This window comes from Phodopus roborovskii, unplaced genomic scaffold (assembly GCF_943737965.1).
Source record: "Phodopus roborovskii unplaced genomic scaffold, PHOROB, whole genome shotgun sequence".
NCBI classification, from domain to species: Eukaryota; Metazoa; Chordata; class Mammalia; order Rodentia; family Cricetidae; genus Phodopus; species Phodopus roborovskii.
Window position 1 is genome coordinate 26,329,561 of NW_026125295.1, and position 26,331 is coordinate 26,355,891.

The window sequence follows — 26,331 nt, forward strand, 5'->3', positions numbered from 1 at the left end:
CAGGCTATGATGTCCAGGATTCCCTCCTGAGGGTTCCTTGAGGAGGTAGCATTCAAGCTGACAGGAAAAATCATTAAAAGGTACAAAGGGAAGAAAGAAAAACCCAGACAAAGAGAATAACACTTGCAGAGATCTGAGGCAGAGAGCAGAATGTTGTAGCAGTCTGGATAGAAACAGTCCTAGGAGAACGTTGGAACACAAACGAGATAGAGCTAACCTAATGCTTTAGGATAAGGGCTCTCCACCTTTCCAATGCTATGACTCTTTAAAACAGTGCTGGTGTTGAGGTGACCCAACCATAAAATTTTTCATTGCTACTTCATAACTGTAATTTTTGCTACTGATAAGAGTCATAATGTATGTAACTCTTGTGAAAATACTGTTTGATCTTCAAAGAGGTTGTGACACTCAGGTTGAGAACAGCTGCTTTAAGAGCTGCTGGTGGTGACAACTGCAGAATCCAGGCCTGGTGCTGGGGAAAAGAAACCATCTTCGGGATGTGCTAGGAGACAGGATGGACAGTTGCAAACAGGTAGTAAGGAAGACAGGATAGGAAGAATTATCTGTGGGACTCTGTGCTTCTGGAGCAATGGAAACTTTAGGCCCACATTTGCTTCTCTAAGTGTGTGTGTGTGTGTGTATGTATATATATATAGAGAGAGAATATTTCACATTATGTGAACACAGTTAAACTCATTGCTTTGAAGGCAGCAATTTCCACAGAGTAAAGTTGGTGATGCTCATCCAATAAGTAAAATAAGCTGCCCATTATTTTCAAAAAGTTAGTCCTAACAGAGTTTGGGCTTTATAATTCATTCTTCGATCTTAAGACATTTTCCTGTTGCTTTAGAAAGTCTGTAAAAGACCTTACAACAGTAATGTTATACTCTCATTTTTTAGTCTTCAAACTTGTGGTTTTCAATATATGAAAATCAGGGCAGTAAGTCAAAAGGCCCCACTTCAACCCTAAGTCTTATGATCAAGAGTCCTCATTATCTAGGTTACCTAGGACAGTTTAGAGTGTGGACCCTAAGAGCCATGCTGCCTAGGTCCAAATCCCATCTCCTTGGCCTGATGGCTGTTCACCCTCCTGGTGCCTTGATTTCTTTATTGTACAACAAACATATATATATACATATATGTGTGTGTGTGTGTAATATTATACATATTATACATATGTATAATATGTTGTATACAGATAAGGTAGTTAGAAGTGATGTCACCTGTAAAGCCCTACTCCATTACCTGGTATGCAGTTAGCAGTTTGTAAGTGTTCATTACTAATAAAATAAAATAAAATCTGAGGCTAAGGATTTTTCAAGTAATGGGCTGGTAAGAAAGTTTGTTGGGTATCTTAGCGAGGGTTATCATAAACAAAAGAAGTTTGGGGAGAAAAAAAATGTATTTGGTTTATGCTTCCACAACATTGTTCATCATCTAAGGAAGTCAGGATAGGAACTCAAACAGTGCAGAGACCTTGAGGCAGCAACTGATGCAGAAGCCATGGAAGATGCTGCTTACTGGCTTGTTTCTCATGGTCTGCTCAGCCTGCTTTCTTATAGAAGCCAGGACGACTAGCCTAGGAATAGCACTACTCACAATAGGATGGGTCCTTCCCCATCAATCACTAATTTACAAAACGCTCTAACAACCCAATACTTTGGAGGAGGCATTTCCTTAATTGATGTTCTGTCCTCTCAGATAACTATAGCTTGTGTTGAGGTGACGTAAAACTATCTGGCATAGTGATTAAAGGTGTCTTTGGCAAAGCCCGATGACCCGAGTTCAATATTTAGGATGCCCATGGCACAAGTAGAAAACTGACTCCCAAAGTTGGTGCTTGATTTCCATTCATGTGCTGTGACATATGTTCACACACACATACACACTAAATAAATAAATGTAATAACAAATATAACTACAAATACAAAAACAAAGTATTTTATATAAAATACATATACAATTATATTTATAATGTAAAGATCAAAACTATAATACAAATACAAAAACAAATAAATAAAACTACAACATTTCTCCCTTCCTTTCCCTGTTTGCTTTCAAGTTCATGGCCTTTTTTTCATTAATTGTTATTGTATGACTCCATGCATATACATATATATTCTAAATATAGTCTGCTCAGTCTGAATAATGTCACTTGTATGTATGTTTCCAGGGCTGACCATTTGTTACCAGACAAGCAGGTATGCTGTTACTTGGGAAAGATCATTTCTACACCAAAACAACCACAACAACAGAAAACCTCCTCTGTTTTCAGGATTTTCTGACCGTTCCACAACCGTGTTAAGTGTGGGTGAAAATCACAATGCTCGCTCTAGGTTCACTCTTCCTGAGACCATTGTCCACGGGACAGCTGTGAGTGGCTCCAGACAGAGGAGCCTCACTGAAGCTGGAGGGGGTGAGCATACAGCTGTGAACATCTGGAAGGTGGAAGCTCAGTGGCACGACCTCCTCACAGGAACACCGGTGCCTCTGCAGCCTTCCTGCAGAAACCCCGGGTAAGTGTTGAAGCAGGACTTTTCAATGGTCAGATTAGCCCACTCCTTGCACGCACACGTCTTAACTAACACACCACTGGATTACAGTTTCTGGAGCAGCCAGAGGAAGCTGACGGGCTGAGAGTGGCATGTAGCACAGGGGGATTTATTCGTGTATACAAACAGATTTGTGTTCCTTTCAGCCTTGCTCTAGGCTTAGTCGCTGCTAAATCAGAGTTCTGGGAGCGACTCCAATCCAGACTATTTCTTAGGAACGGCTGGGTTTGCCACTGTCCCAGTCTCCATTGGAAATCCCACGTGTCATTTCCCTCAGACTTGTGCTCTGATCATGGCCTTGGTAGTGAGGTGGTTGTAAGGCTTGATCTTTAAAATTAAAATATTGGGGCGGGGCGGGGGGGTGTGGTTCCCTGAATAGAGAGTGAAGAGAAGCAGAGAGCCGAGCAGAAATGCTCCAGTCAAAGTATTTACATACATCTCCCAAGACACAAATTACAGACCAGACCCTGCCCATCACAACTTTATGTGAGCAGAAATCAGATCAGAAGAAACATGCCATGCTGAGCTCTTGAACTGAAGGACTGAATTTTTACCTCTAACGCTGGTGGCTGGCTAGTGGCAATCAGATAGCAAATTAATATTTGCACAGTTACCAAGATTCCACATTCACACCATTTATGTTTTCAAATAGCATGTTTCACTCTTCAAGATGTGGCTGCTTTAAAACAACAGACAGGAGACTCTGACAGGCAAGCACTGTCTATGTTTCAAGAAAACAGATTTTTAAAAATCAGAATTAAATCTTAAAGATAATAAGAGAACGGTAAATATCAACATGCTCACAATAGTGGAGTATATTTGAAATACTATTTTTGCATACTTACCAGTATTTGACTAGAAACAGCCCACACATATGATAACAAACTAGAAAATTTCCAAGAGCAGAAAGATTATTCCAAACTTAATCCTTGACGCTTCAGGAGGTTATAGATATGAAACTACATTTGGGCTTGAGTATGCAATGACTCAATATGACTTGTCTGGGAAGAAATACCAGTGTTCCACTGACCTACTAAGTAAACAAGCACTAAAGTAACCACACTGGCAAAAGACCATGATTGATGTGGCCTAGTCCTTCCAAAGACTTGTTTTAAAAACAGTATTTCATCAGATCTGACAACATTCCTGACTGGTAGCTGGCAAATGCAATTATCTGTATTTTCCAAAGACAGAAGAGGAAATTAATGGCATGCCCAGTGTCAGTCAACATGACAGGTATGTCACTGGGAATCAGATGTATATGTATGGGCCAACTAAATGCATACTTCCCAAGGGAATTAACTTCATATAAATAAGAAAGATTTGGGACTAAGAACTAGGCTTTTGTTATTCGGAGAATAGTTGGTTCCTTTGGACAAGTAAAAACAGATAGCAAAATGGCATGTTCAGTCATCTCCAATGTTTTAGTCATTGGATATTTAGCAAGTGTCTTGTTATAAGGAATATGAAGGTACAGTTTGTGACAGATTGATTCCACAAAGGCTATAAAGGAAAGGCAACAAACTGTATACCCTGCCGCACAAGGCTGATAGGTAAACTGTAAATTGGAGTTCTCTACCACAGAGACACCCACTCTAGGGTGGTGTCTTGATATCAAAACAGTGGATGAGCTGGGATTTGCAGTGGGGATGAGAGTCTATCCATGGGCCCCCTGCATGCAGAGTCATGCTCAGTCACCAGCTATAGGCTCCATGGGCCAAGGTAGTGCAAGCCACAGAGGAAGCGAGCAGCTTCTGGGAGTTCAGTTGCAGCCGGTAGCAAGTAACTTAAAATATTTTTAAATACTAAATAAGTGGATATATTAAAAAGCAGAATCCATGATCTGCAAGCATTTTCAATGCAAATAGGAGACTTTGAAGGAAACTCAGATGGCCTGGGGCATATAGCCACAGACACATCTGGTGGTGGCTCTTGGATATGCTTGTTCTTTCCTCTATCCCAGCTTGACTTTGGCTTGAACTACAGAAATGAGAGAAAGGACGGACTCACAAAACTTAATGAGACTGTGCCATGACACTAATCAGGTGACCATGGTCCCCCTACTCAACTTCTCAAAGTCCCATTTCCTCATTACCAGTTGAGTTGGACAGTGTCTACAAGCTGGTGGCTTCAGAGGATTCGTGAATGTGGAGGGTTCTGACTGTTAGATATCTGAATCTAAATGAAAGAAAGGAAAGAAAGTGCTAATGGGCTAGGGGTTGGAGACACATAGCATACCTACAGAACAGAAAGAAACAAGGCAGAGGGGCAGGGAAGGGGACGCTCAATGGATCCATGCCAGTCTAGACTCTCTCTCAAATCCTGGTAATGAATTTGAACTCTGTCCATTCAAAGATGAAGATCAAGCCATGTTTATAAACAGGATCAAACACCAAAAAGCTATTGGGAATACAAACTTGTATAATTTGACAATGGCTATGGAAAGACTTTCTATACTACTTGATTTGTCAACATTTCATCTGAGAGTTTTTTTCTCATGCAAATAGACTTTCCTGAAAGGTGACCCCACAGAGCAGAGAAGATGGCGGGATGTACCTGGTTAGTCCATTGTGATATAATCTGCAGCTGAAATTTGATGTGACTATGCAAGCTTAGAAAAGCTAAGGAAGCAGCCTATACATGGATAAAGTTGCTTTCTGCCATTTGTCAACTCGAAAGGACAAGGGACAGAGCTGTATGTCCTGTACGATGTAGCTGAAACTGCCCAGGACTCACACATGCCATTTCCTTTTTGTCCTAGACAGGCATGTAGACTGTTTCTTCTGTTTCCTTGCTGTCAGGTGGGGTCTATATCTGAGTTCCAATCAACTGAATACAGAGAGAAGTAATAAATACTCCTTCCAAGTAGGTCCCCCATCTTTGCTGTTCACCCTACCCACTCTATCCCTGAATCCCTCCTTACTAACCTCAATGTGCATCTCCACCCTTCTGACCTCCCATCTCCTTCGCTGTTGGCCGTAGGATGAGGCCGACCAGAGAGATGCTGAATGGATGCATCAACATCCCCACATGCATGTTTCAATCTTTTAAATGCTGAGTCTTGTGACTGTCTCACCTACTCAAAGAATAAAATATGCTTTCTTGTTTCTCTTCTTTTGAAAGATAAGTCCTTTGAGATTAGTTTGCAGACATCAAAGTTGAGCTGGGTAGAAGCAAGACACTGACAGGCTGCAGTTACCGAAGCCAGCACAAAGGAGGTGGCTGTGACAGAATGAGAAGAAACAAACCCAGGACAAAGCTATTCACTCAACAAGGATTTGCTTAAAATAAACCACACATATGGCAGGGAGGATTAGCAGAGCTTAGGGTTGAAATAGAGAGGTAAAAATGAAAGAGAAGGCCTATGCTTTCACACCTGGATGAGTGACAGAGAACGTGGCTGGGGAGCCGCTGATTGCTTATGGGTAAGAGAGTCAGGACCCCTGGAGACCTTGTGAGCTTCAGCACACTGAGTCTGACTGTCTGGAACACTTGGAGAAGTGTACTTGATGGAAAGGTCAAGGCCAAGGAGAAACACTCCATAATCACTGGAGTGAAGTGGGGTCTCTGGAGTGTGAGTCTCATAGAAAAGAGAAGAAGGTAGAGGACAAGAGAGGCTGAAAGAGAGAGAGAAAGAGACAGTGACACACACACACACAAAGAGACAAAAAAGACAGAGACAGAGAGACAGAGACATACACAGACAGAGACAGAGAGACAGAGACAGACACAAAAAAGGCAGAGACAGAGACATACACACAAAGAGGCAGACAAGACAGAGACAGACAGATACACACACACACACAAAGAAAGACAGAGACAGACAAAGAGAGACAGAGACAGACACAGACAGATAGAAGGATAGGGACACACAAAGACAGAGACAGATGGTGGGCATAGATACACAGAGCTCAGCTGCAAACGAGCACAATAAAGAGCTCCAGAGAATTGCTGCTGCGGGATGCAGGTACCAGCATTAGTGACAGAGGCACAGGGAGGCTGGGGCTTTGTGTACATAACCTCATTCTCAGAATAATTTCTTAGCACCACATCTGGGACACATTTCCCCCAGCTATTCACTGCGTATGTGAAATTCAATCACTTCAGACAGGGGCAAGAATGCAAACTTTCAAACTGAACTGTGCTGTTGCTCAGGGTAGGTCCCTGAGATGGGCTGGGAAGGGACCGATTTCCCCCACCATACCCAGGTACTGAAACTGCGATTTGAAGATCAGGATCTCATAGTTCGGAACCATATGCCAAACCTTACGGGTTGACTTAAAGGAATATGTGGGTACAGAGTTATGGAAGAAGTGTGTGCTGAGAAAGTGGGCGCAGTGGGCTCCGGGACCCTCTCTCAGGGAGTGGGTGTCTCTAGGGACCTGGAAAATAGCGACTGGATATAACAGAAGGGGGAGGAGACTAAAAGGATAAAGATGATGAGCAGAAAAGAAAGAGATGAATAGGGGATGGACAGAGAGTAAAGCAAAATTCAGATGTGGAATGAGCTTGGGGAGTGAAATAGTAAAAGCAACAGTACAAATAAATGATGAATGGCCGTCTCTAAACCAGTGAACTCTTCTTACTTGGGCACTAAGACTGTGGTTGGCCATATTAAATGATGACTATTCATGTGGAAAACGCTCTTCCATGTCTCCAGATTTTTATGCAAAACCTTTAAATCTTAAATGTAGAGAGCACTTTTCAGAGAGTTAGGATGTGCTTTACATAGGAGAGTGTTGACGGACACAGTGCTTCAGAGAGAGGGTCTGTCCAGGAGCCATATTACATAAGAGGCAATGGAAGTAGGGTGTTCGTCCTGTGACTGCCCAGCATCTATTGGGACTCAGCCTCACTCCCTGCCATTTATCTGCTTCCCTTCCTGCCTAGGCTCAACCTCCCTTCCTGCCAGGGGTCAGCCTCCCTTCCTGCCTGGTCCCAGTCTCCTTTCCTGCCTAAGCAGTTTGACTTTGCCTGTTCTGTACTCTGTGAGGCTTTGGGTCTTTTATTGAACAGAATGTTCCTCTGATAAAAAGTATTAGAGTCTCTGACCTAACAACACTAAACCCTGGAGCAATCAAGGCATACATGTCAAGTTCTGGTCACTTGGGGGCAGTACTGGGCTTGAAACTTCTAGACACCATTATCCTTTATTTTATATGTGCTCTTAATTTTACTTCACAACTCTTTATGGGGTGGTGATCTTTTAGACGGGCTATGTAGCGCTGGATAGTTTGGTATTCACTACGTAGGCCAGGTTGATCTCAAATTTGCAGCAAGTCTCCTATGTCAACTTTGGAAGCACTACAATGGCAGGCATGTAACTCGCCCCTGGTACTTTGGGAAATTTAAGTGACATGTTGCCTGGTTGAAGCCCATCTTCATCTCATGCAGGAAGCAAGGCACATGCAGAAGTCAGTGTCCTTTCCTTCCTCAGCTATATTCTTTCATTCTGTAAGATGTGTCCATAAACAATAATCGCTACTATGCATATTCTATGTTGTAGGGGTTTATTAAATATCCTTTTGTGTCCCAACTTTGACATTTGACATCGGTTTTTAAATTTATCTATACTAATGCACACATGGATCTTGTCGGTTTGCTTAAACTGTCTTAGGACATTCATGTACTTATGTCTTTGTACACACTCAAAAGCCTTTCTGGACGTGGACTGTTAAACTGTACGCTACGTGGACTGCCTCTTTATAGATGTTACTACTGGTTTCAGCCATTTACAGTCCCACAAGGGATTCTTAGACTATTTCTTACTTTCTAGCCAACACTATGACTGATAATTTCCTAATTTGTTGGCAATTTGATTAATAGTAAACATCACATTGTTTACTTTGTTTTTCTTTACTAATGAAATAAGTATATTTATTTTGCTTGCTGGGCTTTTACAATATTTCTTCAGGGTAATTCTTGATTTTATCTTTTATTCAGTTTGGGTTTCCTTGTTGACCAGTTTATTTGCAGAATCTGGTTACAGTTCTGTTTGGTTATTTACATTTAAAATAAATTCTTCTAGTCGTACTATCTCCTTCAAAAACTTATGTTTGTGATATGTTGACAGTAATTTTTATGTTGTAAAATGTGTACATTCTTATATTATTTGAATTATAGAGATGGTTTTATTTTTTCCATATTCTGAAACCGTAACTGTATTTTCTCCCCAATTTCACCATTTTTGTGAATTCTACAATTAGGTCATTAAATCTCATGAAATTTATATGTTACAGGCATAAAGTGGGGACTCGGTAATTGTCTTTCTGTCATATGGAGAGACAATTGTCACAGGGAAAGGCCCTAGTTTTAAGCAGTTCATCCTTTCTCCACTGATTGCTGTTGGATTTGCGGTCACTGTCTAGTATTTTTCCGAAGATGCAGGAAGCACTTATTTCAATGAATATTTCATGCCTGCCATCAGAAAGATGGCCCACTTAGTGCTCCAGAATATAGAGGAGGCTTTGGATAGATGGCATTCACTAAAACATCACTCATGCCAGCAACAATTTAAAAAGAACACAAAGAACACAAATATCAAACAGGAGTTCATCCACTGCTCTCAAGTTTCTAAACATCTGAGAAAAGGTTTGAGTTTAATCAAGCATAGGAAGGTGAAAAGCTTTAGATGCTGTCTAAACTTCCTAGAAATAAATACACAATGATAAGATAGCCTGGATATCTGAAAACTTCAGTTGTGGTTGTATAATATTGTAGAATTATTTGGATTCCTTCTTTTCAAAATACATGTTTCTATCTAAAGCAGGCATTCTGTAATATTATCTGGAAGTTATAGTAAAATGTAGTAAAATTCATGTCACAAATAATAACTAAACACATTGCAAACAAATTGTATCTATTCTGTCCCCCAAAGAAGATTAAGGTCACACAGTACACCGCTACATGTGTCTCCCATCGCCTGCCATGCTTTAGTCATTCCAGACAGCACTATGGCATCAAATCGCCTGGAGAGACTGCGGTCTTTTGCTTAGGTTTCTTGAACTCATAGGTTACTCGCCATGTCGCCTCTGTGACTCTTGACTAAGGTGATAACACAGCCTGGCTGCACATATGTCTCTTGTCCTCTCCTAATCACACATGGTTTCTCCCTTCACTCTCAAGTTCCAGCCTGTGAGACAAAGGTGACAACTGCTTGCTCCTGACTTTTGACCCTTTAACCCTCTGTACACCTGGACCTCTTCTGGCCTGACCTTCATGAAGTGGTGGCCTGCCATGCCTCACAGTCCATAGCAAATGGCATGACAGAGCAGCTTAATTCTAAGACTGGCATAGGATAGAAGAGTAAAGAGCAGGCGGGCAGAAGAAGGGCCTGTCCTCCCACCTCTCCATAGAGAATTCTCGGGACCTATGCACCCAATATATTCTCCCATCAAGAGTGAATTCTCCCCCTCCCCCAGTCTGGAGTTGATCTTACTCTTGATCAACCTTGATACCGAAGACCGAAGACACCATGCTTTTATCATACCAGACACAGGGGGATCCCAGACTGATCATTTCTCTCTAAGCCTAGCAACTGTTTCAAGTTTTTGTTATCCTTATCAGGCTAAGCTCTGAATCCCATACACTGCTTCCCCATCTTAGACCTCATCAGGGAGCAAGTGGCCTGGGGAAGCTGGACTAGGAAGGGTTGAGTCAGCAAAAAGCAGGGTCAGAGCAGGATGGAGGGGGTGGGAGGACAGGAGAGGATGCTGACAACAGCAAGAAGTAGGATTAAAATGAGGCAATGTGCTTTTAAATGGTGCATTCACCTTGAAAATGGTGTGCCAGCGTGCCGTGAGCGCGCGCGCGCGCGCGCGCACACACACACACACACACACACACACACACACAAACCCAGCGGCAGACCTCCTCCATTGACCCACCTCACATCTCTCACTCTCAGGGAATAAACGCCTGTCAGGGACAAATGTTTCAGAAATGGGAAACAGAAGCAGACTAATATTTACAACACGTCTGACATTAAACATATATTTTCACATTTAGCTTTGGACAGCGAACCTCTGCTCTAGGTAGCACTAACCCCTACATTACAGAGGGAAAATTTGCCCAGAGAAATTTACATTCTGTTCCTATTCCTGAGAGTGGCCAAATAAGATTCACTCCTGGGTTTGACTGGAAGGTGCAGAGGCTCTATCTGCTAGGGAAATCTTGAGGCAGCCATTGGGGGAGATGAACTTTTTAGAGAGATAAAACCCGAGATGTTTGGATACTTCCAATTATCCTAAAAACATAATTACTTAAGCACATGTTCTGTACTGGCAAATCATCTCTCCTGGGGGAATACAATTTTACAAGCTCGGTTTGAAACATTTCCCGATTCCTGTGGCATAAATATTCCTATTGTGACCCATTTCATGCTGAAACATTTAACAATTGGCTCATCAGATTCTGAAAATTTACTGAAAATGAGCTCACAAGAGCTGGGAGAGTCTTGTATTCCACTGGGGCCTCCTGAGTCCCACTTTGTCTTAACTGACTTAGGTGTGGCTTGGGGACATAAACTCTAGCTTGCAGAGGTCACAACTGGGACACTGGGACACACCATCTAGATAAGAGGTCACTCCAATGAAGGCCTTGCTGCTCAGGCTGCCAGGGGTGTGATCAGGCTCCTCAAAGGACTGCCACGGCTACAGAGCCAAGACTCCCAAGGTCACACCCTTTCCAGAGCTTCTCCTATCCAGGCACTGAAAGGTCTGGTCCTTTAGGAGCCAGATCACATGGTTCAGATGAGGCTGGCTCCGAGGCCCATTGCAGAACCACAGCTTCATCAGAGGAGACAACAACATCCCAAGGCTGCTTCTCTTCTCACATCCTTCGGCCCTCAAGCTTCTTCTTCCTCGGGTCATAAGCGAAACCTCCAGGCATGTACACCCTGCTCACCACATACAGCCTGTGCTGTGGGCCCGGCTTCTCTGAGAACTCAGTAACAACAGGGAAAAGGAAAGGCAACATTAACTTGACTTCTGGTATGGAGCTCAGCCTGAGGCAGAACTGTAGCAGCTGCAGGCCTTGCCGTGAGAAATGATCTGAGAGGTGCTGGAGCAGGCACACTTAGCATGTGCGAGCCTGTGGGTACAATGGCAGTGCCATTAACAACAACGTTGATGATGATGATAAATAACAAGTGAATATATATATATATATATATATATATATATATATATATATATATATTAGAAAATGCATGAGGGAGCTGTGGAGAAGCCCTTTATCTTCCACCCCAGCTTAAGGTCCCGGCTGCCTGACCAGCATCCTTCAGTTCTGCCTGCTCTGTGTCTGCTACCCCAGCTGTGCAAGCTATTAGGGAGGGCCTTGTGGCAGGTGGCCTGGGGAGAAAAGTGGGGAGTGCTGTGGGGCCGAGCTTTATGTAACTGCTCCCTGGAGACCAGCGATGATGAAATTGCAGCTCTGCCAGTTTAGTATTTTCCAAGGAGCAAAGCAAAGGGGAAGATGTGAAAGGCCCATTTTCAGTTCTGTGTCCCGAGACTCAGCATCTAATAGGAAGCCCCTTTCTTCCCCCTGCTACTTCCGTCCCCCCATCCTCGGCCATCTCTTTGGTCTCTCAGCCCCCATATCTCCCTGTCAGAATCTTTGGAGGTGAAGCTTGTAGCAGTTTAAGCCTCTGAGTAGCAAGAACCATTTCAGAGCTGGTGTATTTTGCCCTAAGGACAAGCCTATGACACATTTTAGTACAAAACAGCCATCAGTTCAGACAGGACACCACGGCAGTGACAGATGGCAACTCACAGCAGAAACTGATGGATACTTACTTGTACCAACTATTCATGTGCCAAGATCTACTGAGCACCCACCATGTGACAGGCAAGGGGACACGGTGTGACAGAAAGCAGATCTAGGCCCTGACCTCCTGAAGGCTTTGGGGGGAGGAGAGACTTTAATCAGAGCATCACAGAGGGAACGGACTTGACTTTACTAACTGCAAAGGGAGAGTGAAAAGTGGGCCTGAGACTGTGGACTTGTGACGCAAAATAACTACTCAGGAATGTAGTGGTGTGATGTCATTTAAGATGGGGACATGCACTCCTCAAAGGCCTATCTGCTCCCAAGAACATTCCCATCCCAAGCCAACACATACACACACACACACACACACACACACACACACACACACACACACGCTTGTTGCTGTGGAGGCAGAATCCATAGAAGACTGCAGAAGAATGGAATTTCTGAAGGAGTTGCTGTGGTTTTCACATGTCCTCCAGAACTCTGAATTAGAAACTGAATCCAGAGCAACTTCAAGGCTAGGTGGGGCCTTGAGGAGATGTTGAGCCCATGTGGGATGCGTCCGAGGAATGGATTGGCATTGTTCTCAGGAGTGGATTATTGTAGAGTGTAGCACTGGTTATTTTTTGTATCTATGTTAAAATATCACCCTAATAGAGGAAGGACCTACTGTGTCCAATAAGAGATTTCAGTCCGTCATGGAGAGGAAGGCATGGATGCAGTGTGGTAGAGCTTGAAGCACTTCAGTGGGGTACAGACAGAAGTGCAGCAAAATCAGGCTGGGACAGCCCTGACCTCATAAAGTCTCCTCGGCCTTCAAAATAGAGCCAGAAGTAGTGAGCTGTGGTGAAGTATTAGTTTAAGATGAGTTACATTCATTTATGCTGCGGACTATTTGTTCAATGATGCAGAGCTGTATTGCATTCCTTAATGTTGCATTTGTTTAACTCTCTGAAGCTGTGTGACTTTGCCTTTTTAAAACATCTGAATGGCCAATAGCTAGGCAGGAGAGGGGTAGGCAGGGCTGTCAAACAGAATAAATAGGAGCAATCTAGGCTCAAAAAAAAAAAAAAAAAAATGAGGAGTGAGAAAAGGAGAAGGAAGGACACCAGGGCCAGCCAGCCACCCAGGTACACAGCTAGCCACAGAGTAAAAAGATAAGAAAGATATATGGGATAAAGAAAGGTAAAAAGCCCAGAGGCACAACATAGTTAAAAAGAAACTGGATAATTTAAATTAGAAAAGCTGGCTAGAAACAAGCTAAGGCCTAGCATTCATACATAAGAAAAGTTTCCATATATTTATTTAGGAGTTTGGTGGAGGGGCCTCAAAGAGTAAAAGTCCAAGTACAGTGAGCCTCTGGGGGACCCTTGTAGATTCAAACCTTAGCAAGTGTGTTCCAGGAAGATGAATGAGTTTTAGTCCCTGCCCCCTCTTCCTGCTCTTACCACTTGATGGCTTCCTCTATGCTGACATTGTAAGAAGGGTCCTCACTAGATGGGTGACTTGACCTTTGGTTTCTAGCCTTCAGATAGACAAGCCAAGTTTACCTTCATTTATATCACTTGGCCTGGTGGTGTTCCATCATCAATGCAAGGAATGAACCAATACAGAACTAATTAAAGTAAAAATATAGTTCTAATAAAATGGGTGACATTGTGCTGATCCCTAAAGTAAGGTGTCCCATATGCTAGGGAGTTGTGATGAGAGGAGAGTTCTGTTGCATGACATTTTCGGCTAATCTTTAAAGATTTCTACTCTTATATATGTGTTATAATGTAGAGTGTTGCTTGCATATAATTTGTAAACCAACAAGGTTATATTAGGTGCTCCAGAGCATTTTACTGAGGAGTTTGGTTTACTGTTACAGTTTGGGTATGGTCACATTGTGACTGAAGGTTGGTTTCCAGGCTGACCTTGACAGAATGTGGACCCTTTGGAAGGTAGAGACTGGGTCCTGAGAGAATTTTCATGCAATCCCCTTGAGTTCTTTAGAGACGGTATTACAGAAGAGGAAGCCTGGCTGTAAGCCACCACCCTTGTTCCTGTTTGAGATGTGACCTTTCCCTGAACATTTTGACATTGTGAGGTGATACCATCAGATGCTCTCACCATAGACCAACCCAAAGGGACTGCCTCATTATAACAATTTACCATTTAGAAATTTTATAAATGAACTTGCTTGTTTATAGCACATGTTGCCTTAACTAAGGTTTATAACGAAGGCAGCTGAGTGTCCAGGCAGTTCCATGGCCCTTTCTGCCAAGCTCGAGTTGCATTGGAATCTTCTTATGCAGTACAGCCAAGATCATCAGGATGGAGAAGCACAAATGACCACACCTGTTTCTTTTTAGACTATGAAGGATGAAATCCACCCACCAATGCTTGTCCAAACCTTGGTGCTGATTAATCACCTGGAGGCCCGCTCCCTCCCTCCCAGCATGCCTAGAAAAACTTTAAGGGAGGTTGTCCCCCAGCCCCTCTTTATCCTTCCCAAGAATGCTCCACTTTTCACTGCACAGATTTATCTCCTGGCCCAGTCACTTTCCCTGGTTAAAATGTTCCTGTTGCCAGAAGCGCTCTGGCCCTGACCTCTGTGCAAAAAACTCATCAAGCGGAGTGAAAGACAGCAGGCTCACAGATAAACGTGAGAATCAGAGGGGAAAACTGGACAGTGAGAAAAGCAATTAAGTGATCTGCTTAAAGGGAACAACCCAATTAAAGCCATACCATTAGCTGTGTCCATACCTTTCTTTAAAACATCCTTGAGAATCATGGTTACATTAATCATGTTCTGTGACCTGCTAGCAGAGGCCCAGATTCTCCTTTTTGAAACAATAGGACATTATAGCTCAGCACCCCAAAGCCACTTCCCTTAACCAACTGATAGTGTCACTTTTCAAACAGGAAGTGAAGACTTAGCAAAAATTTCACCGGGGAGTTTCCTGTCTGTTCACTGCAGTCATCTGACTTATGGGGGGTAGAATGATAAATTTAACCATGCTGACAACTCTTCAACAATATACTGGATCTGCATGGCATTCCAGCCAAATGCACTACTCATCCTCCCAGCTCAGCAGTGTAAATACTTAAGGTGCTGCTACTACACGTGAATGTAGTAAGGATGAGACAGACACGTTGATGTATTCACCACTTTCAGTTATCCTGTGACTTTCCTCTATAATCCAGCTCCTTGTCCTCTATTCAGATTCCTCCATTTCTCCACACCCCTTCTTTCTATGCACTCGTGTAGGAAACCAAGCAGTTCCTCCTCTACTCCTCATGCCCAGCTCTTGCGAACCCCACCTGTCCTACCTCTCCACCTGTCCCTGAGCCACCACCCAAGTGCTGCCCCTGCTTTTGCTTTATTTCCTGCCTGCTGCAGCCTGAGTAGCCCTCCACCTCTGTTAGCATCCACTTCTCTGCCGAATACAAACAAGAGTGAACACAGACAACCTGGCATGCAGTGGCTTCCGAAGTTGAGATCCGCCCTCATTCCCACCCCTGTTTTTTCTAGTCTTCCACACTTCCAAAAATCGTACATGTTTCCTTTCCTGGAATAGTTATTGTCCTCCCCCCTCCCCCGCCTTTGCACACCATGTCCTCCTCTCTGCCTGGAATGTCTCCCCATCCTTACCCCATCCTCTCACACTCCTGTATCCAGAGTCCATCTGGATGCTTCCTTGTAAGCCTTCCTAACAGTCCTAATGCCTGGGACACTAGCCCCCTGTGAGTGTCTGCAGGTCTTGGTACAACCTTCCTTTGTTGCCCACACTGTAGTGTCACTGCCTCAGTGTCACTCAAATACATTTTCCCCTGGCTTACTAGTATCCTTCTGGAGATCATGTCTATTTCAGAAGCATAACTGTGCGGGTGGGGGTGGGGGGTGGGGGGTGGGGAGGGACTCAGTTCATTGATAGAATAAATAAATGAAACATTAGTAATAGAAAACAGCTGTTGTTTCTTCAGATGGTACTAGAATCACACCTGGGACCTTCAGATGCTTGGCAAGCTCTTTATCACCAAATTAATCCCCATCCCTGATGCTTGGATTGTTATTTATTTTTTATTTTAATTTAAATTTCCATTTGCTTTACAAAAGAAAAATTTAAACTTCCTATTTACATGAAAGGCAGAAACGTTTAGTCCTAAATATTGCTTGACAAATTAACATTTGTAAAGCCATTGTATCGCACAATATGGGCCCGGATGGGTTAAATGAGATACCTCCGGTCCACAGAACAGCTCTGGCAAGTGGTGCTGAGAATCAAAGGGAAGTTACAGGGCAGCACAGGACAGGTACTGTTTGAGTGCACATCTACTCATAGCATATGCAACGGCATCTTTGCTCGGCTCTAAGTCAAACACTCATTTTCTGCCCTACACTTTGACAACAGCAGATAGGAAGAGTAGAAGCAGTAAGAACAGTGTGGTTTAATGGTGCTTTCTGAACAACATCTCATTTAAACGAAAACAATCCTACAAGTCAAGTCTTAGTCTCCTCACCTCACCTCATAGAAGTGAGGAGAAAAGCCTGGGAAGAGTAGGGGATAAGGAGGGTCAGAGGTTGACCCGTGGGCAAAGCAAACAGCGTGGGTGATCAGCTCTCTTCCTCCCTTTTTATGTAGTCTGGGTCCCAAGACCAGGATTGGGGCCAACCACTTTTAGCATGGGTCCCCCACTTCAATTAATGTAATCAACCCCTCAGAGTCATACCTACGGATCACGTCATCCCTTAGGGTATCAGCTGTGGTTCTCAACCTTCCTGATACTGCAGCCCTTTAATATATTTCCTCATGTTGTGGTGACCACCCCAACCATAAAATTATTTTTGTTGATACTTCAGAACTGTAACTTTGCTACTGTTATGAATTGTAATGTACATAGTTTTGGAGCTAGAGCTTGGCCAATGGAATTGCGACTCAGAAGTTGAGAAACACTGGCCTAAAGGATCATATCCCAGGTGATTCCAGATCCTCTGGAGCTGACAAATGACACTGATCATCAGTGTATGAAGTCAGTAAGACAGGGTTAAGAATTTCTTGGGCTGGGGAATGACTTGGTGGTTAAGAGCATGCGGTTCTTGCAGAAGATCAGAGTTTGACTCTTAGCACCCACATTGGATGGCTTGTAGCTGCAATTCTACCTTCAGGAGCCTCCAGCATCTCTGATCTTTAACTTCCAAGGGCACTTGCACTCACCTCCACATAATATAAAATAATAACCATAGTTTTTTTTTAAAGATTATCTGTTGTGCTTTTTCTCACTCAGTGAGATGATTATTAATAACAGTAACATATTGCACAGTATACCAAACTAGAAACATGATTCTGGTTGTTTCTAGCTTAAAGAAATGATAAGTTTTTGAGATGATGGGCACATTCAGAGTTATATCAGTGTATTCCACAATGTACATGTATATGAAAACATCACAAGATACCCTGTTGATTTTTGTGTTTTATGTAGCACTTAAAAACAAAGTTAGAGAACTAAGAAGACTGATCAGTGGATAAGAGCAGTTGGTTGCTGTTGCAAAGGACCCAGTTTGATTCCCAGCACCCCTTTGGCAGCCCACAACTATCAATAACTCCAGTTCCAGAGGATATAACTCTCTCTTCTGACCCTTGGGGACACTAGGTATTCATGTGAACAAAACACTTATATTACATAGATATTTTTTAAAAAAGAAAGTTGGAGACTACAGTAATTTAAATGTACCTAGGGGAAATGACATATTTGTATGATCCATGTAATCTCCCTATAAACCTTCCATGAATGGATCCTTTTATGAAATCTCCTTTCCTCTAACAGAAATCAACTGGTTGATATAAATGGTGCATGCTGTAGAGACATCAAAAGGAAGTCAAGGTGATGACTACACATTTCTACAGACCTAAGGTCTGTTCATGTTGTCACAAGAGCAACAAATACAGAGTAACTCATACTCCAATTATTTAAGAGCAAAACCCAGTCCCCTTGAAGTCACCTAATGCAGTAAGGGCTCTGGGAGATGTCTTGTTCTCCACCAGTAGAGATGGGAGTATTTGTACTGGGCACAGAGTCATCAACTAGAAACTCAAGGCTCTTGAAGAACAAGTACTGACCTTGACTCAAAATTTCATGGATTAGAAGTGTATCAATAAGATGCCTGAGCTAGTCAATGTCAAGAAAACACCCTAGGGACACATCATCTGACCACTGAAAGAAATATTTTTACCTCTTGCCTTAAGGTGTCAAAAGCAAACACTTGATTGTGGCTGCTGATAAAGAAATTACTATATCGTAACACAGTATCAAAATTTCTGGCCAGGTATTTGTGGGCAGTCCTGCTAGAGAACAAAATTGCTATGGCAACAGGAATAATTCCAGCATCGTTGGAGAATTAAACTGTCTGGAGTATTGCTGTGTAGACATAGAGACAAAATTGGGAAGGAGCAGAAGGAGAGAAGTAATTTATATCCAGGAAATGTCAAATGTAAACTGACCAGGTGTTCCGGTACATGCATGGGAGTCTAGCACCTGGGGCACTAAGGTTAATTCAAGGTAGAGAGTTCAAGGAAACATTAGGGTATACAGGCAGACATTGGCTCACAATAAATAAACAAAACTGAAATATTGTAAAATGAATTTCCTGTATTGTTAACAAGTTATACAAAATTACTTTTGGTAAATAATTTTCTATTATCCTTGTGGATAAAGAGAATCATGTGACTGATATCACTCAAAAAATAAATCCTGGAAGTTGCTCCATTTATACAGAAGTGTATTATTTAGCTTCTTTGCTGTGTGCTCAAATCTACTTAAGTGTGATTTGATTTACTATTATAATTTGACTTTCCTGAGTCCTAACAAGTCCTATTTCATACCTAATACTAGTGGAAGATAATGAAGATAAAACTATAAGTCAGTCATCTTGTAAAAGGAAAAATAGAAAACTAAAACCCTCTACCTCCGAAAGCCTCTCAAAACTGGGAGTGTGTGTATGTGTGTGTGTGTTTGTGTGTGTGCTATGCAACACAGAACCAGAAGAGTGTCTGGGTTTCTAAAGCTGGAGTTACAGGCAGTGGTGAGCCATCTCATTGGGAATCAAACTTGGGTTCTCTGGAACAGCAGCAAGCAGCCTTAAGCAATGAGCAATCTTTCCAGTCCTTTTGCCTGAAATATATGCTTTTGTTGTTCTTGATTTGCTTTGTTGAAATAGAGTTACTCTATGTAGCCTTGGCTGTCCCAAAACTCACTTTATAGACCATGCCGGCATCAAACTCAAAGATGCCCCTGTGCCTGCTTCCCAAGTTCTGGGATTAAAGGTGTGCTCTACCACTCCTAGAAATGTATTTTAATGAGAAAGTTAAGTCTGTAAGAGATAAAATTCATTACCATTCAATCAAGGAGTGTTCACCTCTGACCCAAAGACTCTGAAGTAATTCCTGCAAGTTTCTGGCTCCTACCACAGGCATGCATTGATAACAGGAACTTGCTATCTCAAGGGTGATGTTTGACACACAAGGCAACACAAAGGAGTGCTGAAGCTGAGTCCTCATCCTGAGTGTTTTCAGTGGGACATGGTCTCTTGCTAGTGGCAAAGTAGCTAAGCTGTCACAAATGTGCACTACAACCTCTCTCTCTGTTGCTGGAACTTCAAGCATGCCAGACAAGTGTCCTATCACGTCATTCCAAGCCTGAAATTAGTCTTTAAAATATGAATCATTTTGTAATTGTTCAATCTAAAATTCCTTAGTTAAATCACCCTGGTGAAGATCTCTTGGGTAGACTCTGGTTAGGGTGTTTATAAGCAGGCAACCAGAAACCAGTTCCTTTTATTGGCAGCAAAAGCCATCCCAATCCAAGTCCACAAATGGAAATATTTTCATTTCTCTCTATTTACTCTTTGGCCTGTGGAGGTTTGAACCAAATTGCCAGCTGGTAACATGCACAACAGCACTAAAATCACACACATGAACACTGGGATACATCTCAAGAAAGGAAAATTGGCTGAAAGATTTTATTTTTAAAAGAAATTAAATACAGCTCTGGTTTGCTGGAGAATTATATTAAAAGATTTTCCCAGATTTTATGTAAAATACTGACAACTATGTTTATATAGTCAACTAAATGTCCCAGTGTTACAGTGTTGAAAAGAGCAGGTGTGCAGGAATATACCTTATATGGAGAAGCTCATATATGTTGTCATCAATGATTAAAAAAAAAAAAAAAATAGTGAAGCTACATTAGCCCTTACCTTCTCCAGTATGGCATTGCCTTGGTGGGGACTGATGTTATGCTGGCTGATTTCTCTCTTGTACTTATATTCGTAAACTTGGTCAGTGATGTTGACTAGCAGAGTTGATGGGCTGAATGACAATTTCCCACACTCGTACACAGTTCCACTCTCAATATCGGTTGGTGCTGTGGCATATCGTAAAATTAACCCCATTATGAGACCTAAAATAAAGAACAAATAATTGTAGTGGAAGAGGGCAACCTAAATCTCCCATAATTGAGTGACCAAAATGTTTGATAGATGAGGCATGAAGAAATACAGGGCCATTGTTTGGTGTCATTGGATGGTGTTACTGGAATAAGTCGTGGACACTATTGCCTGAATACTCAGACTATTCCCATTGTTTTTCTGTTTGTTTGTTTGATTTTTGTTTTTCTGCATAGTTTTGGAAGGGAGGTACCTATCCATTCAAAATATTCAAGAGAACATTTACTCTGTGATCAGCCTGGAATGACCTGTTATTTAGGAAATGGATACTGGGGAAGGTCTGCCTTGTGAAGAACTGTCCTTCTCATTGACATGATCAATTCATTTATATTTCAGGCCTTGGGGAGAGGTAGCCTTGTTCTCTTCCTGAGGGCATGATAAAGCAATAGCTTCTCCATTTTTTCTGGCAGGTATCTGGAACCAACATAAGAAGAATTTGGTTCAAGTACATAGGTCCAAGGTACAGATGGACTTTGGCTCCTGAATGACATCTCTGAGCTTCCTCCTGAGTGACATCAAAGAGCTTCCTCTCCAGCTACCAAATTCTGTACTTCCTGACAGGGAACAAGATACCTTTTCTTAACCTTTCAAACCATTTCCAGTTAAAGTTTTGCTTCCACGTAATCACATGTATTCTCACAACATAGCAACCTTTGTACAAGGGACCAATCCTTCACTTCTGAGATTCTAAACTCTAGTAGGACATTTGTTATGCGAGATTCTTGGTCCATCAGATCCAGCCACTCTTGGGCACCAAAATAAACACACAGAGACATATACTAATTATGAAACTGTTAGCTGATGACTAGGGCTTCTTATTGGCTAGCTCTGTCTTAATTATTAACACATTTCTATAATTCTAAGTATTTCCACATGGTCTTGGCTTACCAGAGAATATCAGGACCTTTTTCTCCTTTCAGTGGCTACACGGCAACTGTATCTTCCTACCTTCCCAGAATTCTCCTCATCTCCTAGTTCTGCCTATCTTCCTGCCTTATTGGCAAACTGTTTTTTTTTTTTTTTCACCAACCAATAAGAGAAACATATATACAGTAGGGCTTCCCCCATCACTACAAACTTTAAAATTTTGAATTTATTATCAAACACGGAGAAAAGAGCTTTAGAGACCCAACACAGCTTTTGATTTAAAATTTGGATTGATGTATGTGTTTGGGGAGAAATAATCCAACTTTATTCTTTGAACCTCAAGTTTTGCCTTTTGTTTGTGAATTCTATAATCTTGTAACATTAATTATTTCTTTTCTTTCCATCTTTGTCACTGTTTCATTTTTTTATTTTTTAGATAGGGCCTCAGTCTCACAATGTAGCCAAAGGTAGCCTTAAATTCCTGATCCTCCTTTGTCTGTCTCCTCAGTGCTGATACCACAGGTATGCCCCACATTACCCAGCTCAGGGTTCCATCCTTCCAGTGAGATATTTTGCATTTGATATTTTGTTCCACATAATCTATAGGTCCGAAATAAAAATATCATTGGGCCTGGGTGAGCTTGAGTTTGTATGCGTTGAAGATTCATGAGCAGAAAATTCTAAGACACCACAACATGTGCCAGGGCAGCTGGGAAGCACGCTGTTGTAGAGAGAGGCACTGAATAATGCAAAGCCTGAGGAGAATCAAGGGCTCACAGTTTTATCTCCATGAGCTAGCTGGTCAGACGATGAACGGGATCTGGGCTGCACATCTGGGCAGCCATGGGACTCACAGGCAGTAGAAAGTGTATCGGGATATAAGCTCTCCAGCACAACCGCTGGGAGGTGCTTGCTCAGCCAGGGCCTGTTTCCTGGCTGCTTTGCCTCTGGCCAGATCTCACCAATGGCATGTAAGCAAAAGTGCTATGCTTCACTTACTTCTAGGTTGGGCCAGAGAATATCTAACAAATTTTCTCTCTCCTTTCCTTCCCTTATTGGCTGCATAGGAATAAGTCAAAGACTCTAGGGATAGACAATGTTACTGGTCAGAAGGAGCCCAGGTCCCTGAGAAACCAGGAGCGTGGGGATGGGAGGGGGCATCTGCCAGCCAGGAGCACCTTTGTTAGGCTGTTCTGAGAAAAATGTAACTTCTGTTATATAAATGGCTAGTATCTTCATGTTTCTGTGTTCAAAATCGCTAGTGATAACCTCATTAGGACAATGTGTCACTGCAAAGGGACTTTGCAAAGAGATCTGATGCTTTTCAGGAGTCACTTGTGGTCCAGAATGAATGTATGAAGTAGAGGAGAAGAAAAGGGAAGGGAGGGAGGGGGAGGAAGTAGAGACGGAGAGAGGGAGGAAGGGTGGAAGGAAGGAGGGAGGAGGAGAGAGAGAGGAGGGAGAGAAGGGGAGGAGAGAGGGAGGGAGAGGAAGGAGGGAAAGAGACAGAGAGAGGAGATCAAAAGGGACCTCTCTGATATGCTGAGAGGCTGACTTTCAGTTCTGTGGTAATGAGAGCAAGTGAAAAATTTTGGGCAAGATGGTAAAATTATTAGATTTTTTTAAAAGAATGATGATCACTTGGGCAAATATGTGAAGGATTGAATAGAGGGGTTATAAAAACAAATCAAAACAATTTCTTTAATTTTTAAAATTTCACTTACGTTTGTCTCAGTTTAACCTACTCTTCCATAAGAAAAACATTGTACACAACCTTCATGAACACGAAATGACACACAAGTGTTACGGTTTAGACGGCAAGGGTCTCCCATGTTGAAAGTCTGTCCTTAGCTGCTGGGTTCAGTTACTGAGGTGTGGATGGACCAGGGTCACTGGGGGAATTCCCTAGCACTCATCCCCATCTCCCTCGGCTCCTGCCATGAAGTGAGAGCTCTAGACCCTGTGTCTCTACCTCCATCATGGTCTCTATGACCTCATGCCACCGAGATGGGGCCAAGCAGCCATAGACTGAAGTCCCTGAAACTATGAGCCCAAATAAATGCTGTCTCTGTTGTATTCTCGGCCATTTTACCACAGCAATGAAGTCTTACCAGCTCACATAAGAGCAGGAAACTTCCAGGCATAATTCTGAATGCTTATAATAAACCACCTTCAGAGGGGTAGAGGATGCATCCCTCCCACCTCATGCAATTTGGGTGTATGTGGAAGATCATTACTCTGTGGGTTCTTCTCCTAAGAGTGAGTCAGCCAGTGCCACTACGACGACACAAGACTAGAGGAAGCACTAGAATCTGCAGGGGTCCGAACAGAAAGAACCTAAATTAATATCGTTTCAAACTACCAGTAGATAAGCTAGTTAGTTCTGAAAAAGGCACTCAAGGAGATAACACGAAATGAACAAAAAGTGTCTGCCCTCAATCATTTCCCAAGCATAGAAAGCAAGCCCTTGGCACAACAGTAAATGCCTACTCACAGATATGGGTAAGTTCACATAAGGCCCCCAAAACTGAACAGTCTTACCTGCTCCTGCACCAGCTTGGGTCTCAGACTTCAAAAAGAAAACTCCCTGATGTAACTGGAGGCATTTGCAGCCAGAAATAAGCAGAGGTATTAGCTATGAAAAGGCAGCTCTCCTGAGAGGAGGGAAGTCGGCACGGGCTTAGCACTTGTGCCCCAGGCTCTATCGGCACAATCATGGCCAGACATCCTATGCCCTGTGCACCGCCAATGTCTGAACCCAGCAGGTTCGCTAAGGCAAGGAGCCAGGGACCTCTCTGAGGGACAGTCATGGGTGCCATCGCCCCATAACTTTGGCACACCTTTCTTAGAACTGCAGTGTATGCAACCTCTCTCCCTTTCCTTTCTCCAAAAATGTCGGTTCAACGTCAAAGACAGACAGCTATCCTGCTGTTCTCATACCCTTCCCCATTTTCTCTCAAAGAAGTTTCTCTTAGTAAATTATTTTCTAGAGTTAATCTCTTCCAGCACTTCCTTCTTATAGGAGCCAGCTTAACATATGAGCCAAAAGGTTCTGGCTCTGGTTTGCTCCAAACCCCAAGTGTTTGGAGGAATCAATCTTGGCAGTTTCCAGAGGCACCATGGCTAGCACACCCGTGCTGCAGGGACAGCAGCTGGACAGTCCTTGCTTGTCAGAGGCCGGGCACTCCCACGCAGCCTCCCACAGTTTTTCACAGGCAACCTCAGTGCTTTGGGAATATGCTGACACAAAGATGGAGTGGCGAACTGACACTCGCTGCACTGGCAAGATGACACGGGGGTGTAGATGAGAGATTCAGGAGGACTGCAAGAGGAGGAACGTTCTGAGTGGAAGGGATTGTTTCCTTATCCACACAAAGGTACACGATAAAGGAAGTACCAGTCACCGTATCACAGATGAATGGCAGGCCGGCCACTATGGCTGCAAAACACAACAACAGCACTACTTCCATTGCAAAACAAGAAAATAAGGCAAAGGCGCTATCCTGCCCCACACAGTAAGGGACCACCTTCCAGCTTCCAGCGCGCATGCTCACAACCACAACCCAGGTGTCTCCCAGCACTCAGAGCACTTCTCTGAGCCCCACTTCTTTGGCGGGAGCTGGCATCACCTTTTCAGGCAGTCCCTAATTAAGAAGCATCGAGGCTCCTTTAAGTCTGAATGGCTAAACCTAGGGCAGGGGGAGGAACCCTGACCTCCCTCAGCACCACACAATCCCCTTACAGAGCTTTATTTGCAGAGCACCCAGAAGCACTTGGCCTCATCTTGGCAAATATATGTTCTGCGGGAGCCCGAGTACGTAGACCTCCCTCACCTGAGTGCAGCTCACATAGTATCAGCCACACAGCATTAGGAACCAGTCTCCTGGGAGCCCACATTATTCAGCATGGCTTTGCAGACCTCCAGTACACAATGAGACCGTTTAAGATGGATGCTGGATGCTATGATTCATCCCCTTACCTCCAGAAAAAGACAAATGCTTTAGGCATCATTGTAGCTGGATATTTTTTCCAGATGAAGTGAAGGAGGAAAGGATCTGCTAAGTAGTCCACCAGTCCTAGGGATTTTACAGTGTCACAGAGAATGAACATCTCAACAAATGCTGTGATGTTCCTGTCCTTAAGGGCTTTCTATACGACTGTCATCTAGCAGATGTCTGGCAGGCCACTACACCATGTCAGAGCATGAAGAAGGGAGGGAGGGAGTGGTGTGTGACTGCACACACATGTTATTCCAGAACTCGAGAGAGGCAGGCAGGAAAATCAAGAGTTTAAGGCAAGACTTGACTATATGAGGTTCTGTGTCAAGCAAACAACCAGAGAGAGGGGAGAGGAAGAGGGAGGAAGAGGGAGGAGAGCAGAAAGTGGAAAAAGTTTCAAGGATGCTCCCAAGCATTCAGAAACAGCAGCCTTGCATTTGAATTCTCTCTCATGTCATTGTCCACTCTATTCTACTTGCATGCAGCCTTTCATGTAAGAAATGTTCTGATGCTTGTGTAAACTAGAATGAAATGAATACAAAATGTTCTTATCCCAAGAAACATGAGAATAGGCCAGCAACCTACTGGCCTGGCATGCTGATGTCCTTTAAGAATAAGGCACTGTGTCTTGCTATAAACCTCATCCCACAGCCAA

At 43.0% G+C, this 26,331-nt stretch overlaps 1 protein-coding gene across 1 annotated transcript in view; it reads right to left on the reverse strand.

Annotated features, from left to right (window-relative positions):
* Positions 1 to 26,331, reverse strand: part of Slc9a9 (solute carrier family 9 member A9) — a 521,392-nt gene that overhangs the window by 484,097 nt on the left and 10,964 nt on the right. The window contains exon 2 of the mRNA XM_051207129.1: positions 20,563 to 20,765. Coding sequence (XP_051063086.1) covers positions 20,563 to 20,765 — 203 coding nt within the window. The remainder of the gene's footprint in view (positions 1 to 20,562; positions 20,766 to 26,331) is intronic.